Source organism: Pleuronectes platessa, chromosome 3, assembly GCF_947347685.1.
Source record: "Pleuronectes platessa chromosome 3, fPlePla1.1, whole genome shotgun sequence".
In the NCBI taxonomy this organism is placed as follows: domain Eukaryota; kingdom Metazoa; phylum Chordata; class Actinopteri; order Pleuronectiformes; family Pleuronectidae; genus Pleuronectes; species Pleuronectes platessa.
The window spans coordinates 3,808,908-3,829,744 of record NC_070628.1 but is presented as its reverse complement, the minus strand read 5'-3'; the positions used below and the strand labels follow the sequence as shown (position 1 = coordinate 3,829,744).

Below are 20,837 nucleotides of genomic sequence, written 5' to 3'. Positions count from 1 at the left end.
ACAACAAAACCTATTGCTTTATCTATCATCATATGCTTACATGCCGCAAGGCTTTTTTAATATAAAACTGTTATAAAAGTTACCGTTTATTTAACACGTCTAATGAACAGATTGAAGCAAGTTAGCTGCAGGGTCGTATGTTTGGTTGAGACTTTATGTTTTATTATAATAAGTTAATATCAATATGCTACACGTGTAAGTTGCATGTGATAGTAACTATGTTTCACCATTATTCTGTTGAAGGCTGGTATATCCACCATTACTATTCCCACCGCGTTTATTTAGCCTGTCATGGAGTTTTAAAGTGAATATGACAGTTTAGATATGATTATAATCTCCACACATCAGTGTTGTAAACAGTTCTCAAATTAATTATATAATTATGTTTTCAAACCGAGGGAAGTGGAGAGACTTGATGTGGACTGTTATCAATAGCTCTGTGGGAGATTATCACCTTGAATATTACAGATGAGGTAGAAAGACATTTTATCTATTTTTACAATGTTGTATTTCTTTCAGTACTTTTATCAAAAGCGACTTAAAATATGTGCATTTAACCATTAGGATACAAACCCAGACCACAGTACAACGGTTCTATCTGAAATCTGTTGTGCTTCATACACAACTCAAAACATTCTTTAACAGTGCGTTTCTTCTCTTTATAGATGAGGAACTGCAGCACCTGATGTCGTCAGCAGCAACATGGTGGTCAACACGTGGACGACTGCATCATCATCAGAAGCTACACAACACTTCTAAATTCCTCCCTTAAATAAAGATGGCCTGCAACTGTTTAGTGGTAACAGTCATTGCTCATTGTCATGGATAACAATTCATTTCTATCTTTATTATGGTTGGTTAAAATAATAAAAACTTATTACAACAATGTGTATCTTTTGCTTTCTGATTTGATACACTTTAGATAAGAACCCAGTGTTTAATATTTCTGCTTTGCCATAAGAGACAAAACATGGTCAATTGGTCATCACAGCTGTGTCCTTCAGGCTCGTCCGTCCCTAATAAAATGAGAGGAAACATAAAAATAATCAGATCATAATCATTTCATCTTAGGAAATAGGTAGTGTACATCATTTTCAAATTCTCTATGAACACTGTCTGTTCTAGTAAAGTTACAATATATTATATCCACCATTACTATTCCCACCGCGTTTATTTAGCCTGTCATGGAGTTTTACAGTGAATATGACAGTTTAGATATGATTATAATCTCCACACATCAGTGTTGTAAACAGTTCTCAAATTAATTATATAATTATGTTTTCACACCGAGGGAAGTGGAGAGACTTGATGTGGACTGTTATCAATAGCTCTGTGGGAGATTATCACCTTGAATATTACAGATGAGGTAGAAAGACATTTTATCTATTTTTACAATGTTGTATTTCTTTCAGTACTTTTATCAAAAGCGACATAAAATATGTGCATTTAACCATTAGGATACAAACCCAGACCACAGTACAACGGTTCTATCTGAAATCTGTTGTGCTTCATACACAACACAAAACATTCTTTAACAGTGAGTTTTTTCATCTTCATAGATGAAGAACTGCAGCACCTGATGTCCTCAGCAGCAACATGGTGGAGATCTGATTTGATACACTTTAGATAAGAACCCAGTGTTTTATATTTCTGCTTTGTCATAAGAGACAGAACATGGTCATCACAGCTGTGTCCTTCAGGCTCGTCCGTCCCTAATAAAATGATAGGAAACATGAAAGTATGTCATAATTATAGAGAAAGAGTTACATATGAACAAAGTGTGTATTCTTATTTTCGGTGGATATTCAACTATGTATTTGAATATGCTTTTGGATTAAAACGTGCACTACCATGACAATGAATGTTTAGTATGGAGCTATTTCACATTAAAAGTATTGCATTATAATTTAACACATTATGTATTATGTGCAATACTTTGTAAGTAATGAAAACAGGTCTGTACCTGGAGTCAGTGTTCAGTCTGGTTGGATTCAAGTTGTGTCTCACGCTGGACATCCTAGAGGAACATTGAACACAAATACACAGATATGTTAAGTCATACATGTGCCATGTTATCTGCTTAACAGACTTTTACATGGTAATAATAAAATATTAATTCAAAGTTAATCAGATCATAATCATTTCAGCTTAGGAAATAGGTAGTGCATATTAGCCTACAATTCTGTATGACACTGTCTGTTCTAGTAAAGTTACAAGGCTATGATTTACTCATATTTAACAAAAGAATTCAGTGAAGTCTGTCTGAGATTAACGATTTAAATACTGAAGGTGGGAGACACGGTTACCTTCACTGTAACACGTTACAACACTACTCTGAAGAAAGAGCTTTAGGACACGTAATGCTCCTTTGAACAGCTGCTCTTGCAATGCAGATGTGACTTTAAACACTCAGGTTTCTCAGGTTTCAGTTAGCATCGCTAGCCCGCTAGCGAAACTAACTTACAAGCCGACAAACAGTCTCCTGTCTCAGAGTCATCCGCATAAAGTAACGCTTATATCTGCTGGGTGGACCCGCTCATGTCGTTTCATGTCGGTGTTTGTCGGTAATAACCCCAATCGAATCGAAGAACAGTTACTGCACCCATGCGAAGATATTCTTAGCTTGCTTGTTAGCGAGCTAGTTAGCCTCCGGCGCTAGCGAAAAAGAAGCCGACACACAGTCTCCTGTCTCAGATTCATCCTTATAAACGAACGCTTATCTCTGCTTGGTGGACCTGGGTTCATGGCGGTTGTTTCGGTAACAGCTGGCATTCGCATCGAACCCGTTGATATACACTGAGCTGGTATGTAGCTCCCGGATTAGCGTCCCTTAGCTATCACGGCTGATTCAAAGGCACCCTGCGAATCACATCGAAATAAAATACTTAACGTGACTTACCACAGAAACGGAGGCGCAGACATCGTTACCGTGACCGTCAGGAGAAGGAGCAGAACATCAAAGTGTGTAATTTACCGGGTATGTGGGTGTAAGCCATTTCATGAGGCGTTCACTTGTAACTGGTTAAAGCCGAACTCACAACACACAGCACAGCTTACACTGTGACGTCACGTGAATTTCAAACATCTATATCGCTTAAACGAGGGAGTTAAAATAAAATACACCCCCCTCAGAGTTGTCATGAAGGAAGAACTTAGCGATTGAGACTAAAACCAAAGTTTGAGCAATGCTGTAAAAGGTTTAATTCTCCTCTAAAGTTGGCCACCCTGTAAAACACAGTCTGTTAATGCATAGATAACACAAAGCATGGTCTGACACTGCCATCTAGTGACTAAATATTGCAGCACATCTGCCAGATATAGATGTTTTCATTCCTCAAACTGGAAGCCACACCACGGTCACACAGTATTATGAACAGTTGCAATTTCGTTAACTTTAGATCTTCATCTTGTTTTGAACACATGCATCAAATTTTTACGTTGATTTAATGAAGGCCCTACGAGTAGTGATTCAAACTGTAACACATAGAAAAACAAGACATTTGCTGTTGCCACCAGGGGACGCTGTGATTTTAAGTCACGATTTCTGTACCAATGTCTTCAGGTCGCGACTCTTGTCTTATGTGTATAGTTTGGACTCGATTGGACAAAATATGTCCAAGATACAGGAGCCCGTGTTTTGATGGCGTTTAATCAAACTTTGAGGCCACACCACGGTCAGACGGTTTTGCTAAAACTTAATCCTTCAATAACTTTAGATCTCCATTTTGTTGTGATGACGATCGTCTAAATTGTAAGTTGATTTGATGAAAGCTGTAGGAGGAGTACTTAAAACAAAAAATATCGAATATGACCAAAATGGCCACTAAAGTCAAACTGGCGGGCTTCCTGTTGCGTTATTCATAATGCACTGATGGACCTTTTTGTGCATCTAGTCATGATACACAATAGTCTTTGTTTTTTTTGAAGATCGGTGAATGCTAAATGAGGGGCTTTTCCGTAGGTGGCGCTCTTGAGCCTTTTTGCCACTTCCTTTTCAAAATACTCCAGAATACGTAAATTTTCGCCGCCTTCGAATTTATTGCAAACTCCTACAACTTTTTGAGCACATTAAAGCCCTCAAAAAGCCAATTCATTTAAGCTAAGAAAAATAATAATAATAATAATAATAATAATCATTTCAATTTCAATAGGGCCTCCCACCGATTTCGGTGCTCGGGCCCTAATAATAACTAGGGCTACGTTGTAGCACTAACGGGCCCAAGCACAGGCAATTTCTATTCTGTTGCGGTCGGTGAAGAGAGAACGTTCAATGACCAAGCGCTCGTCTCTGCGTTAAATGCGTTTGTGCACTGCGGCAAGGAATATTGCTTCACTTCCTGTAGCCAGCAGGAGGCTCTATGAACTAGAGGTAAGTAACCTTGAAACCATACAACCAAACCTATTGCTTTAACTAGCACCATATACTTACATGCCTCAAGGCTTTTTTAATATAAAATTGTTATAAAAGTTAGTTTATTTAACACGTCTAATGAACACATTGAAGCAAGTTAACTGCAGAGTCGTATGTTTGGCTGTGACTTTGTTTTATTTTAATAAGTTAATATCAACAGCTACATGTGTAAGTTGCATGTGATAATAACTATGTTTCACCATTATTCTGATACAGGCTGATATATCCACCATTACTATTTTCACATCGTTAATTTAGTCTGTCATGGAGTTGTAGAGTCAATTAGACAGTATAGATAAGATTATAATGTCCACACATCAGTGTTGTAAACACTTCTCCAGTTAATTATATAATTATGTTTTCACACTGAGGGAAGTGGAGAGACTTGATGTGGACTGTTATCAACAGCTCTGTGGGAGATCATCACCTTGAATATTACAGATGAGGTAGAAAGACATTTTATCTGTGTACAATGTTGTATTTCTTTCTCACGTTTTATCAAAAGCGATTTAAAGTATGTGCATTTAACCATTAGTATACAAACCCAGACCCCAGTACATCGGTTCTATCTGAAATATGTGGTGCTTCATACACAACACAAAACATTCATAACAGTGCGCTTCTGCTCCTCATTAATGCAGCTCCTGATGTCCTCAGCAGCAACATGGTGGAGATTTGCAGCTTCATGCTGGTCAACTGGAAGACAACTGATTAAGATTAAAAGATTAAGATTAAGATCCATTTATTCGTCCCAAACAAATGCACAGACATGCAAAGGCACACTCATGCAGGTAGGGAAATTTAATCTCTGCTTTTTACCCATCTGGTGCAGGACACACAGAGCAGTGAGCGACCATGTACGGCGCTCACGGAGCAGATGTTGGGGGAGTGAGGTGCCTTGCTCAGGGGCACTAGAGAGGGTAGGGAGACTCTTGGATTTTTGGACAGATCAATCCAGGTTTGTCTTTTGTTGTCTCTCCGTGGAGTCGAACCGGAGACGAACCAGAGACCTTCTCTGCCCATAGTCCAAGTTTCTGCCCTCTACACATCACTCCATACGTTGCTCCCTTAACTACAGATGGCCTGCGAATGTCATGGAGTTTTACAGTGAATTAGACAGTTTAGATATGATTTAAATCTCCACACATCAGTGTTGTAAACAGTTCTCAAATTAATTATATAATTATGTTTTCACACTGAGGGAAGTGGAGAGACTTGATGTGGACTGTTATCAATAGCTCTGTGGGAGATTATCACCTTGAATATTACAGATGAGGTAGAAAGACATTTTATCTATTTTTACAATGTTGTATTTCTTTCAGTACTTTTATCAAAAGCGACTTAAAATATGTGCATTTAACCATTAGGATACAAACCCAGACCACAGTACAACGGTTCTATCTGAAATCTGTTGTGCTTCATACACAACTCAAAACATTCTTTAACAGTGCGTTTCTTCTCTTTATAGATGAGGAACTGCAGCACCTGACGTCGTCAGCAGCAACATGGTGGTCAACACGTGGACGACTGCATCATCATCAGAAGCTACACAACACTTCTAAATTCCTCCCTTAAATAAAGATGGCCTGCAACTGTTTGGTGGTGGCAGTCATTGCTAAGTGGCATGGATAAGAATTCATTTCTATCTTCATTATGGTTGGTTAAAATAATAAAAACTTATAACAACAATGTGTATCTTTTGCTTTCTGATTTGATACACTTTAGATAAGAACCCAGTGTTTAATATTTCTGCTTTGCCATAAGAGACAAAACATGGTCAATTGGTCATCACAGCTGTGTCCTTCAGGCTCGTCCGTCCCTAATAAAATGAGAGGAAACATAAAAATAATCAGATCATAATCATTTCATCTTAGGAAATAGGTAGTGTACATCATTTTCAAATTCTCTATGAACACTGTCTGTTCTAGTAAAGTTACAAGGCTATAATGTATTTATATTTAACAAAATAATTCAGGGAAGTCTGCCTGAGATTAACGATGTAAACACTAGTAGACACGGTTATTTTTCACTGTAACACGTGACAGGACATCAACACCGTGACTCTGAATAAAGAGCCTTAGGATACGTAGTGCTCCTTTGCACAGCTGCTCTTACAATGTGTAGCAAGTGCTAAATCTCCATTAGTATAATAGTAATGAAAATCACCCTTCACATAATTGAACATATATTTTCCATGTGAACCGCTTTAACACAGTTCAATTCTGGAGCAAAATATAACTTATACAGTATTTATTAGAGTTACATATGAACAAAGTGTGTATTCTTATTTTCGGTGGATATTCAACTATGTATTTGAATATGCTTTTGGATTAAAACGTGCACTACCATGACAATGAATGTTTAGTATGGAGCTATTTCACATTAAAAGTATTGCATTATAATTTAACACATTATGTATTATGTGCAATACTTTGTAAGTAATGAAAACAGGTCTGTACCTGGAGTCAGTGTTCAGTCTGGTTGGATTCAAGTTGTGTCTCACGCTGGACATCCTAGAAGAACATTGAACACAAATACACAGATATGTTAAGTCATACATGTGCCATGTCATCTGCTTAACAGACTTTTACATGGTAATAATAAAATATTAATTCAAAGTTAATCAGATCATAATCATTTCAGCTTAGGAAATAGGTAGTGCATATTAGCCTACAATTCTGTATGACACTGTCTGTTCTAGTAAAGTTACAAGGCTATGATTTACTCATATTTAACAAAAGAATTCAGTGAAGTCTGTCTGAGATTAACGATTTAAATACTGAAGGTGGGAGACACGGTTACTTTTCACTGTAACACGTTACAACACTACTCTGAAGAAAGAGCTTTAGGACACGTAATGCTCCTTTGAACAGCTGCTCTTGCAATGCAGATGTGACTTTAAACACTCAGGTTTCTCAGGTTTCAGTTAGCATCGCTAGCCCGCTAGCGAAACTAACTTACAAGCCGACACACAGTCTCCTGTCTCAGAGTCATCCGCATAAAGTAACGCTTATATCTGCTGGGTGGACCCGCTCATGTCGTTTCATGTCGGTGTTTGTCGGTTATAACCCCAATCGAATCGAAGAACAGTTACTGCACCCATGCGAAGATATTGTTAGCTTGCTTGTTAGCGAGCTAGTTAGCCTCCGGCGCTAGCGAAAAAGAAGCCGACACACAGTCTCCTGTCTCAGATTCATCCTTATAAACGAACGCTTATCTCTGCTTGGTGGACCTGGGTTCATGGCGGTTGTTTCGGTAACAGCTGGCATTCGCATCGAACCCGTTGATATACACTGAGCTGGTATGTAGCTCCCGGATTAGCGTCCCTTAGCTATCACGGCTGATTCAAAGGCACCCTGCGAATCACATCGAAATAAAATACTTAACGTGACTTACCACAGAAACGGAGGCGCAGACATCGTTACCGTGACCGTCAGGAGAAGGAGCAGAACATCAAAGTGTGTAATTTACCGGGTATGTGGGTGTAAGCCATTTCATGAGGCGTTCACTTGTAACTGGTTGAAGCCGAACTCACAACACACAGCACAGCTTACACTGTGACGTCACGTGAATTTCAAACATCTATATCGCTTAAACGAGGGAGTTAAAATAAAATACACCCCCCTCAGAGTTGTCATGAAGAAAGAACTTAGCGATTGAGACTAAAACCAAAGTTTGAGCAATGCTGTAAAAGGTTTAATTCTCCTCTAAAGTTGGCCACCCTGTAAACACAGTCTGTTAATGCATAGATAACACAATCCATGGTCTGACACTGCCATCTAGTGACTAAATATTGCAGCACATCTGCCAGATATAGATGTTTTCATTCCTCAAACTGGAAGCCACACCACGGTCACACAGTATTATGAAAAGTTGCAATTTCGTTAACTTTAGATCTTCATCTTGTTTTGAACACATGCATCAAATTTTTACGTTGATTTAATGAAGGCCCTACGAGTAGTGAATCAAACTGTAACACATAGAAAAACAAGACATTTGCTGTTGCCACCAGGGGACGCTGTGATTTTAAGTCACGATTTCTGTACTGATGTCTTCAGGTCGCGACTCTTGTCTTATGTGTATAGTTTGGACTCGATTGGACAAAATATGTCCAAGATACAGGAGCCCGTGTTTTGATGGCGTTTAATCAAACTTTGAGGCCACACCACGGTCAGACGGTTTTGCTAAAACTTAATCCTTCAATAACTTTAGATCTCCATTTTGTTGTGATGACGTTCGTCTAAATTGTAAGTTGATTTGATGAAAGCTGTAGGAGGAGTACTTCAAAACAAAAATATGGAATATGACCAAAATGGCCACTAAAGTCAAACTGGCGGGCTTCCTGTTGCGTTATTCATAATGCACTGATGGACTTTTTTGTGCATCTAGTCATGATACACAATAGTCTTTGTTTTTTTTGAGGATCGGTGAATGCTAAATGAGGGGCTTTTCCGTAGGTGGCGCTCTTGAGCCATTTTGCCACGCCCTTTTCAAAATACTCCAGAATACGTAAATTTTCGCCGCCTTCGAATTTACTGCAAACTCCTACAACTTTTTGAGCACATTAAAGCCCTCAAAAAGCCAATTCATTTAAGCTAAGAAAAATAATAATAATAATAATAATAATAATCATTTCAATTTCAATAGGGCCTCCCACCGATTTCGGTGCTCGGGCCCTAATAATAATCTTTTCAATTTCAATAGGTCCTCTCACCGATTTCGGTGCTCGGGCCCTAATAATAATCTTTTCAATTTCAATAGGTCCTCTCACCGATTTCGGTGCTCGGGCCCTAATAATAACAATAATAATAACTAGGGCTACGTTGTAGCACTAACGGGCCCGAGCACAGGCAATTTCTATTCTGTTGCGGTCGGTGAAGAGAGAACGTTCAATGACCAAGCGCTCGTCTCTGCGTTGCATGCGTTTGTGCACTGCGGCAAGGATTATTGCTTCACTTCCTGTAGCCAGCAGGAGGCTCTATGAACTAGAGGTAAGTAACCTTGAAACCATACAACCAAACCTATTGCTTTAACTATCACCATATACTTACATGCCTCAAGGCTTTTTTAATATAAAATTGTTATAAAAGTTAGTTTATTTAACACGTCTAATGAACACATTGAAGTAAGTTAACTGCAGAGTCGTATGTTTGGCTGTGACTTTGTTTTATTTTAATAAGTTAATATCAATACGCTACATGTGTAAGTTGCATGTGATAATAACTATGTTTCACCATTATTCTGATACAGGCTGATATATCCACCATTACTATTTTCACATCGTTAATTTAGTCTGTCATGGAGTTGTAGAGTCAATTAGACAGTATAGATAAGATTATAATGTCCACACATCAGTGTTGTAAACACTTCTCCAGTTAATTATATAATTATGTTTTCACACTGAGGGAAGTGGAGAGACTTGATGTGGACTGTTATCAACAGCTCTGTGGGAGATCATCACCTTGAATATTACAGATGAGGTAGAAGACATTTTATCTATGTGTACAATGTTGTATTTCTTTCTCACGTTTTATCAAAAGCGATTTAAAGTATGTGCATTTAACCATTACTATACAAACCCAGACCCCAGTACATCGGTTCTATCTGAAATATGTGGTGCTTCATACACAACACAAAACATTCATAACAGTGCGCTTCTGCTCCTCATTAATGCAGCTCCTGATGTCCTCAGCAGCAACATGGTGGAGATTTGCAGCTTCATGCTGGTCAACTGGAAGACAACTGATTAAGATTAAAAGATTAAGATTAAGATCCATTTATTCGTCCCAAACACATGCACAGACATGCAAAGGCACACTCATGCAGGTAGGGAAATTTAATCTCTGCTTTTTACCCATCTGGTGCAGGACACACAGAGCAGTGAGCGACCATGTACGGCGCTCACGGAGCAGATGTTGGGGGAGTGAGGTGCCTTGCTCAGGGGCACTAGAGAGGGTAGGGAGACTCTTGGATTTTTGGACAGATCAATCCAGGTTTGTCTTTTGTTGTCTCTCCGTGGAGTCGAACCGGAGACGAACCAGAGACCTTCTCTGCCCATAGTCCAAGTTTCTGCCCTCTACACATCACTCCATACGTTGCTCCCTTAACTACAGATGGCCTGCGAATGTCATGGAGTTTTACAGTGAATTAGACAGTTTAGATATGATTTTAATCTCCACACATCAGTGTTGTAAACAGTTCTCAAATTAATTATATAATTATGTTTTCACACTGAGGGAAGTGGAGAGACTTGATGTGGACTGTTATCAATAGCTCTGTGGGACATTATCACCTTGAATATTACAGATGAGGTAGAAAGACATTTTATCTATTTTTACAATGTTGTATTTCTTTCAGTACTTTTATCAAAAGCGACTTAAAATATGTGCATTGAACCATTAGGATACAAACCCAGACCACAGTACAACGGTTCTATCTGAAATCTGTTGTGCTTCATACACAACTCAAAACATTCTTTAACAGTGCGTTTCTTCTCTTCATAGATGAGGAACTGCAGCACCTGACGTCGTCAGCAGCAACATGGTGGTCAACACGTGGACGACTGCATCATCATCAGAAGCTACACAACACTTCTAAATTCCTCCCTTAAATAAAGATGGCCTGCAACTGTTTGGTGGTGGCAGTCATTGCTAAGTGGCATGGATAAGAATTCATTTCTATCTTCATTATGGTTGGTTAAAATAATAAAAACGTATAACAACAATGTGTATCTTTTGCTTTCTGATTTGATACACTTTAGATAAGAACCCAGTGTTTAATATTTCTGCTTTGCCATAAGAGACAAAACATGGTCAATTGGTCATCACAGCTGTGTCCTTCAGGCTCGTCCGTCCCTAATAAAATGAGAGGAAACATAAAAATAATCAGATCATAATCATTTCATCTTAGGAAATAGGTAGTGTACATCATTTTCAAATTCTCTATGAACACTGTCTGTTCTAGTAAAGTTACAAGGCTATAAAGTATTTATATTTAACAAAATAATTCAGGGAAGTCTGCCTGAGATTAACGATGTAAACACTAGTAGACACGGTTATTTTTCACTGTAACACGTGACAGGACATCAACACCGTGACTCTGAATAAAGAGCCTTAGGATACGTAGTGCTCCTTTGCACAGCTGCTCTTACAATGTGTAGCAAGTGCTAAATCTCCATTAGTATAATAGTAATGAAAATCACCCTTCACATAATTGAACATATATTTTCCATGTGAACCGCTTTAACACAGTTCAATTCCGGAGCAAAATATAACTTATACAGTATTTATTAGAGTTACATATGAACAAAGTGTGTATTCTTATTTTCGGTGGATATTCAACTATGTATTAGAATATGCTTTTGGATTAAAACGTGCACTACCATGACAATGAATGTTTAGTATGGAGCTATTTCACATTAAAAGTATTGCATTATAATTTAACACATTATGTATTATGTGCAATACTTTGTAAGTAATGAAAACAGGTCTGTACCTGGAGTCAGTGTTCAGTCTGGTTGGATTCAAGTTGTGTCTCATGCTGGACATCCTAGAGGAACATTGAACACAAATACACAGATATGTTAAGTCATACATGTGCCATGTTATCTGCTTAACAGACTTTTACATGGTAATAATAAAATATTAATTCAAAGTTAATCAGATCATAATCATTTCAGCTTAGGAAATGGGTAGTGCATATTAGCCTACAATTCTGTATGACACTGTCTGTTGTAGTAAAGTTACAAGGCTATGATTTACTCATATTTAACAAAAGAATTCAGTGAAGTCTGTCTGAGATTAACGATTTAAATACTGAAGGTGGGAGACACGGTTACTTTTCACTGTAACACGTTACAACACTACTCTGAAGAAAGAGCTTTAGGACACGTAATGCTCCTTTAAACAGCTGCTCTTGCAATGCAGATGTGACTTTAAACACTCAGGTTTCTCAGGTTTCAGTTAGCATCGCTAGCCCGCTAGCGAAACTAACTTACAAGCCGACACACAGTCTCCTGTCTCAGAGTCATCCGCATAAAGTAACGCTTGTCTCTGCTTTGTGGACCTGCGTTCATGGTGCTGTGTCAGTAACAGCTGGCATTTGCATCTAACCCAATCGCAGCTGGTATGTAGCGTCCGGATTAGCGCTACTAAGCTAGCACGCCTGATTCAAAGGCACCCTGCGAATACATCTAAATAAAATACTCTATGTGACTTACCACAGAGCGCAGACGTCTTTGACGTGTCCCTCAGGAGAACAAGCAGAACTTCAAACCGTGTTTCTCATACGATATGGGAGTGGAAGCCGCGGACAGTCTGATGAGGCGTGTGCTGCTCACTCTATTGAGCTGAAACCGCAGCATGGCACCAGGAAGTGGGCGCGCGTCCCTGTGACGTCACGTGAATTTCAAACATCTATATCGCTTAAACGAGGGAGTTAAAATAAAATACACCCCCCTCAGAGTTGTCATGAAGGAAGAACTTAGCGATTGAGACTAAAACCAAAGTTTGAGCAATGCTGTAAAAGGTTTAATTCTCCTCTAAAGTTGGCCACCCTGTAAACACAGTCTGTTAATGCATAGATAACACAAAGCATGGTCTGACACTGCCATCTAGTGACTAAATATTGCAGCACATCTGCCAGATATAGATGTTTTCATTCCTCAAACTGGAAGCCACACCACGGTCACACAGTATTATGAAAAGTTGCAATTTCGTTAACTTTAGATCTTCATCTTGTTTTGAACACATGCATCAAATTTTTACGTTGATTTAATGAAGGCCCTACGAGTAGTGAATCAAACTGTAACACATAGAAAAACAAGACATTTGCTGTTGCCACCAGGGGACGCTGTGATTTTAAGTCACGATTTCTGTACCGATGTCTTCAGGTCGCGACTCTTGTCTTATGTGTATAGTTTGGACTCGATTGGACAAAATATGTAAAAGATACAGGAGCCCGTGTTTTGATGGCGTTTAATCAAACTTTGAGGCCACACCACGGTCAGACGGTTTTGCTAAAACTTAATCCTTCAATAACTTTAGATCTCCATTTTGTTGTGATGACGATCGTCTAAATTGTAAGTTGATTTGATGAAAGCTGTAGGAGGAGTACTTCAAAACAAAAATAAAGAATATGACCAAAATGGCCACTAAAGTCAAACTGGCGGGCTTCCTGTTGCGTTATTCATAATGCACTGATGGACTTTTTTGTGCATCTAGTCATGATACACAATAGTCTTTGTTTTTTTTGAGGATCGGTGAATGCTAAATGAGGGGCTTTTCCGTAGGTGGCGCTCTTGAGCCATTTTGCCACGCCCTTTTCAAAATACTCCAGAATACGTAAATTTAAGCCGCCTTCGAATTTACTGCAAACTCCTACAACTTTTTGAGCACATTAAAGCCCTCAAAAAGCCAATAAGTTTAATCGGAAAAAAATAATAATAACTAGGGCTACGTTGTAGCACTAACGGGCCCGAGCACAGGCAATTTCAAGTCTGTTGCGGTCGGGGAAGAGAGAGCGATCGATGACCAAGCGCACGTCTCTGCCTTGCGTGCGTTTTAAGCTCTGCAGCAAGAATAAACGCTTCACTTCCTGTAGCCAGCAGGTGGCGCTAGGATTTTAAGTCATGGTGTCCTTGTAGATGTCATCAGATCGCGACTCTTGTCTTACATGTCTAGTTTGGAGTTGATTGGACCAAATATGTCCAAGATACAGACGCTCGTGTTTTGATGGCATGTGATCAGACTTTGACTCCACGCCATGGTCAGAGTATGGTGTTTTCCTATTTTGTAGCAGGTAAAAATACCAGTTAAATGTCAACAGTTGTCTTTATTGTCGTTCTGTTATTTAATAAATGCAACAAACTATAGTTTTTATATATATTGTATAACTATATATATATATATGTATATATATAACTTTATAACCTGTGTTATCAAATATGTTGTGCGGCTCCAGACAGATTTAAATTGGGGGAAGAGGGGACGAAATGGCTTTTTCAATAGTTACATTTTGTGTCTTGATCAAACCATGGTGTTACACTGAACTCTGGTGCCTTAATATTGGCACTACAGGTGTAATTCAATATTAAGTCACTAGAGAGCAGTGTTGGACCATTAACTACAGACATGGTGTTTTCATTTTGTTTATCAAATTTATAAGCCTCACCACGGTCACACAGATTGATGAAAAGTTTAAATTTTGATAACTTTAGATCTTCATCTTGTTTTGTACATATGCATCAAATTTTTACGTTGATTTGATGAAGGCCCTACGAGAAGTGAGTCAAACTGTAAGACATAGAAAAACAAGACATTTGCTGTTGCCACCAGGGGACGCTGTGATTTTAAGTCACGATTTCTGTACCGATGTCTTCAGGTCGCGACTCTTGTCTTATGTGTATAGTTTGGACTCGATTGGACAAAATATGTCCAAGATACAGGAGCCTGTGTTTTGATGGCGTTTAATCAAACTTTGAGGCCACACCACGGTCAGACGGTTTTGCTAAAACTTAATCCTTCAATAACTTTAGATCTCCATTTTGTTGTGATGACGATCGTCTAAATTGTAAGTTGATTTGATGAAAGCTGTAGGAGGAGTACTTAAAAGAAAAAATATCGAATATGACCAAAATGGCCACTAAAGTCAAACTGGCGGGCTTCCTGTTGCGTTATTCATAATGCACTGATGGACTTTTTTGTGCATCTAGTCATGATACACAATAGTCTTTGTTTTTTTTGATGATCGGTGAATGCTAAATGAGGGGCTTTTCCGTAGGTGGCGCTATTGAGCGGTTTTGACACACCCGTTCCCAAATACTTCAGAATACGTAAACTTGCGCACATTTCTAATTTACTGTACACTTTAGAAACTTTTTGAGCACGTTAAAGCCCTCAAAAAGCCAATTCACTGAGCGAAGAAAAATAATAATAATAATAATCTTTTCAATTTCAATAGGTCCTCTCACCGATTTCGGTGCTCGGGCCCTAATAATAATAATAATAATAATAATAATAATAATCATTTCAATTTCAATAGGGCCTCCCACCGATTTCGGTGCTCGGGCCCTAATAATAATCATTTCAATTTCAATTTCAATAGGGCCTCCCACCGATTTCGGTGCTCGGGCCCTAATAATAACAACATGTTTCAGCCTCTGTAATATTTTGAGCTCTAGACGATAGAAACTTCTAAACAAAGATACACAATTAAACTGATGATTATTCATTCCTATATTTTCTTTCTGCATCACTTTACAGGTGGTGATCTGAAAATGAATGAATGGTTCATTTATATTTTTATTTTCTTTCTCAATCTCACTTCAGGTAAATCAGAAGTCAGAGTGTAAAATAGAGTGACAACATGAATGTAGAGGTACAGTACCTGTCACAGTGAGAAGAAGGACAACAAATCCACTGGCTGCTGCAGTTACACTCATAGTAGCTGCTGCTCTCGTCTGTGACTTCAAACAAGAAAAACGTCCACAGATAAATAATGTGCACAAGATGAAACTCAGTCACATCACAGACACGTCTACCTACAACACAGAAGAGTCTGAGAATAAGGACAGATTCTGTAAGAGAAAGATAAATTTAAACTGTTAAACACACCAACCTTCCTTCCTCTTATTACGCACCTGCATGCTGAGGCCGACGGTGCTAAATTAAACTGTGGTTTATACGAGTGTGAGAAACAACTTCAGTGTCTGTTCATATCAAACCTGTATCATCCACATCACAACATCTCACTGACACAAGAAAGACAAATTAAAGGAGAATGGGATGTTTTTAATCTCATCAGTTCAGTGTCTCATTAAGATGCAATAAAGATTGACATGAAAAAGACAAATTAAAGAAAGATTTTAAATTGAACTTGAAAATAAACTGCCATTAATTCTGTTTTGAGAACAAGTTTGACTGTAGCTGACCAGCTGAGACTAAAACCAGCCAGTGACGTCACATTCAGCAGAATGAGGTCAATGGAACCAGGTGTTGACGAGAGACAAAGACGCTGCAGAGAAACAGATTTTCAACTGCAACCTCCTCAGTTTGTTGATTTTCATTAATTACCGTTTGTTATTTTGCTACTTTGAACTTGGACATAATTTAATTATTATACATTAAGCTTCCAGTTGACTTGAACTAGACGTCAGGCCTCCTCATATTCAAATTTTCACACCACACGCAAGTCTAGACCACACTAGAAAAGCAGCTAAAATACATTGTTAAGGCTGCAGTGTTGTATGTTGTATAAGTGCAATAGAGAAAGAGATTGTACACTTTGTAAAACACTGTAGTGGCTCATTAGGTGACCCAGTGTGACCTTTTCTAGCCAATAGGGGGAGGTACCCAGTCGTCCTCTCTGGTGAATCTACTCTGTGGAGAGTTTTTTCATCTGTCTGCATCCTGTCGGCCATTTTGCTTCTCAAGCAACAAGCCCACTACCTGCTTTGCTCAGATTCTGTTATATCATGTGGAAGTGTGAGGTCACCCTGCTGACCTGCTGGAAGGTGCAGGGACTCTTACTATTCAACACTCAGGTTTTTGGTGAGAGACAAATTCTCCGGTGCCAGAGAGGACATCCACCGAAGAATGAAGACTCCAGTTCACTGGATGGTGAGCCAACATACAGAAGTTTGAGAGAGATTCAGACTTCCATGTTCCTCTTCACTCCACAGTGTGGTAGGACAGACACTGTACAAAGATGGATTGGGCCCAACGATCAATCCACCACTTTGACATTTAAGACTGGACTCTGTCAGGCGTGTTGGTTTATCCTAAATAAGAGATGAGCCGGACTGGTCCAATTTAACTATATATTGAGATGCAATGAAAGTTGAACAACATAGCTATGGACAATTATCACAGCCTATATGGAGGACCATACATGACATAAGTAAAAATAAATAAATAAATAAATGTATAAATAAATACAGAAATAAATAAATAAATAAATAAATAAAAAAGGAAATAAATTAATTAATACAGAAATAAATAAATAAATATGTTAATACCAAAATAAATGTCAAAATAAATGTCTTAAATATATTTGCACATTTATTTATTCCCTGATACATTTCCTTTTCATTTGCAGTGTCCTTATGCTAATGAGAAAGGCGGGCCTAACCGCAGTCTCATGCAGGATTGGTCACAAGAGTGTAATGATCCAGCCCTACTACTTCTGCCTCTCAATGCTGACTGGTGTCCAGTACCTGTTTGCAGCGTTGAGCCAGTTCACACTTAAAATGAACTAGTTCAAGTTCAGAGGGTTAGATAAGGTTATTTTTTATTGGGCTGATTTAGGTGTCGGTAGTCCTGACTGTGAGCGTCACGTGTTCTACTGAGCACAAGGAGCGAGCCGAGAGGAGAAGGAGGAAACAGAAACTCCAGCTCGGTACAAACCACCTGCAGCCTCTGCTCTGATCATGAAGCAGCTGATCTCTGAGCAGATGTGACCAGAGAAGCTCTGTGTTTCCACTTTTCCACAAAGTCGCTAACTGGCTGTTTCATGGTGAAGAGCTCAAGTCTCAGTCACTGCCCGTGTCTCTGAGCGAGTGTGTGACGGAGCGCAGGGGCTGTGTGTGTGTAGCTCAGTTGACCAATCCTGCTCGAGACTGAGGTTAGGCCCGCCTTTCTCATTAGCATAAGGACACTGAAATGTGGAAATAAATAAATGTGGAAATAAATAAAAGTTGGAATAAAAGTTGAAATAAATAAATAAATGTGGAAATAAGTTTAAGACATTGATTTATTTAATTCTGCATTTATTTCCACATTTATTTATTTATTTCCACATTTATTCCAACTTTTATTTTTCGATTTCAGTGTTCTTATGCTAATGAGAAAGGCGGGCCTAACCGCAGTCTCATGCAGGATTGGTCACAAGAGTGTAATGATCCAGCCCTACTACTTCTGCCTCTCAATGCTGACTGGTGTCCAGTACCTGTTTGCAGCGTTGAGCCAGTTCACACTTAAAATGAACTAGTTCAAGTTCAGAGGGTTAGATAAGGTTATTTTTTATTGGGCTGATTTAGGTGTCGGTAGTCCTGACTGTGAGCGTCACGTGTTCTACTGAGCACAAGGAGCGAGCCGAGAGGAGAAGGAGGAAACAGAAACTCCAGCTCGGTACAAACCACCTGCAGCCTCTGCTCTGATCATGAAGCAGCTGATCTCTGAGCAGATGTGACCAGAGAAGCTCTGTGTTTCCACTTTTCCACAAAGTCGCTAACTGGCTGTTTCATGGTGAAGAGCTCAAGTCTCAGTCACTGCCCGTGTCTCTGAGCGAGTGTGTGACGGAGCGCAGGGGCTGTGTGTGTGTAGCTCAGTTGACCAATCCTGCTCGAGACTGAGGTTAGGCCCGCCTTTCTCATTAGCATAAGGACACTGAAATGTGGAAATAAATAAATGTGGAAATAAATAAAAGTTGGAATAAAAGTTGAAATAAATAAATAAATGTGGAAATAAGTTTAAGACATTGATTTATTTAATTCTGCATTTATTTCCACATTTATTTATTTATTTCCACATTTATTCCAACTTTTATTTTTCGATTTCAGTGTCCTTATGCTAATGAGAAAGGCGGGCCTAACCTCAGTCTCGAGCAGGATTGGTCAACTGAGCTACACACACACACAGCCCCTGCGCTGCTCCACACACTCGCTCAGAGACGGGCAGTGACTGAGACTTGAGCTCTTCACCATGAAACAGCCAGTTAGTGACTTTGTAGAACAGTGGAAACACAGAGTTTCTCTGGTCACATCTGATCAGAGATCAGCTGCTTCATGATCAGAGCAGAGGCTGCAGGTGGTTTGTAACGAGCTGGAGTTTCTGTTTCCTCCTTCTCCTCTCGGCTCGCTCCTTGTGCTCAGTACAACACGAGACGTGACGCTCACAGTCAGGACTAGTGACAGCTAAATCATCCCAATAAAAAATAACCTTAACTAACCCTCTGAACTTGAACTAGTTCATTTTAAGTGTGAACTGGCTCAACGCTGCAAACAGCTACTGGACACCAGTCAGCATTGAGAGGCAGAAGTAGTAGGGCTGGATCATTACACTCCTGTGACCAATCCTGCATGAGACTGCGGTTAGGCCCGCCTTTCTCATTAGCATAAGGACACTGCAAATGAAAAGGAAATGTATCAGGGAATAAATAAATGTGCAAATATATTTAAGACATTTATTTTGACATTTCTCTTGGTATTAACATATTTATTTATTTATTTCTGTATTTATTTATTTATTTCCATTTTTATTTATTCATTTATTTATTTATTTCTGTATTTATTTATACATTTATTTATTTTTACTTAAGTCATATATGGTCCTCCATAAGCCTAGGCTAAATCAGTTAGCAATAAGTAGTTAATAATGGCCCCGAACAAAAGAGGTTTGAAATATAATTATAACAGTAGATTTAATATGATTGTTTATGAAAGATTGAAGGGGAGTCACCGCAAATCAATTTGGTTCTCCTTTATTGGTCCACAGCTGTAGTCCCCCGCCTCTTGTCATGGAATCCAGGAAGTGACAAGAAGCCGCTCTCTGTGACGCTCCTACTACTCTGATAGTTGCTAAGCAAAATGTTCTCTTCATGAAAGGCCTTGACACAGCTGATGCCATGTGGGCCATTGGAGAAAGGAATATGATGTTCCTGCTATATCCAAACAATGTCGTGTTGATGTGAACATTAGGATCCTCGAAACCAAAACAACGATATCATACCAAAAGTTAGAATTCAGAACAATTGTAACATTCATTATTAACACTATGCAGCAAGGGTTATTTATAAATAATTTGTATAAAGGCCTTATATCTGGCCCAACCTACTCAAGCCCCCCCCCCCCCCTGCCTTTATTGCAAATAGTACAGTCAGACCCACACTACAGCTAAAATATTGAATTCATAACAGCTCACAGACTTGGATCTTTTTTTTCTTGTTTATTATTTTGGGTAAATCAATACTGTATTGTAACTGTCAAACCAACTTGAACTGCAGGTTATGTGTTCTAATACAAGTTCATTCAAGGTAATCCCGGTGTTAATTCTTGTTACTGATATTCATGTCCAGGGCTCCTGTTTACCTAGTATCTCTCATCCTGCTCCACATTTACACTCATTCTAGTGTAACCAAGGGTCACACAAGCATTCATCCACCTCGTCTCTGCAGTGGGACCCGCAAGCAGCTCAACTCACGGGAAGAAGACAATAAATATGTGTGTGTTGGAAGTCTTGTTAGGCGTCTGACTGGCTTTATTATGAAAAGGACGAACGAAAGACAGAACAAATACTGGAAGTGAGATTAAAATATAGTAAGAATTTCAAAACAATAGCAAATTAGAACAAATAAGCTTCACTTTTTACATACAAATATATGAACAGAATTAAAAATAACTTTGATGATCCCTGAAAGAAAATCTGCTTGT

General features: G+C 38.9%; 2 protein-coding genes and 2 long non-coding RNA genes across 6 annotated transcripts in view; all 4 read right to left on the bottom strand.

The window, feature by feature from the left end:
* LOC128436856 (uncharacterized) overlaps nucleotides 1-20,837 on the bottom strand; it is a 31,385-nt gene that overhangs the window by 5,288 nt on the left and 5,260 nt on the right. Inside the window, exon 2 of the mRNA XM_053418754.1 lies at nucleotides 15,797-15,950. Coding sequence (XP_053274729.1) covers nucleotides 15,797-15,851 — 55 coding nt within the window. The 5' untranslated portion in view covers nucleotides 15,852-15,950. The remainder of the gene's footprint in view (nucleotides 1-15,796; nucleotides 15,951-20,837) is intronic.
* LOC128436855 (sialoadhesin) overlaps nucleotides 1-20,837 on the bottom strand; it is a 129,848-nt gene that overhangs the window by 103,770 nt on the left and 5,241 nt on the right. The window lies entirely within an intron of this gene.
* Nucleotides 827-3,212, bottom strand: LOC128436864 (uncharacterized). The gene is made up of 3 exons (XR_008338109.1): nucleotides 2,900-3,212; nucleotides 1,964-2,017; nucleotides 827-1,712 (listed from the first exon to the last, which is right to left on the bottom strand). It is a non-coding gene; the product is annotated as an uncharacterized LOC128436864 (long non-coding RNA).
* On the bottom strand, nucleotides 4,905-7,937 carry LOC128436865 (uncharacterized). The gene is made up of 3 exons (XR_008338110.1): nucleotides 7,808-7,937; nucleotides 6,871-6,924; nucleotides 4,905-6,230 (listed from the first exon to the last, which is right to left on the bottom strand). It is a non-coding gene; the product is annotated as an uncharacterized LOC128436865 (long non-coding RNA).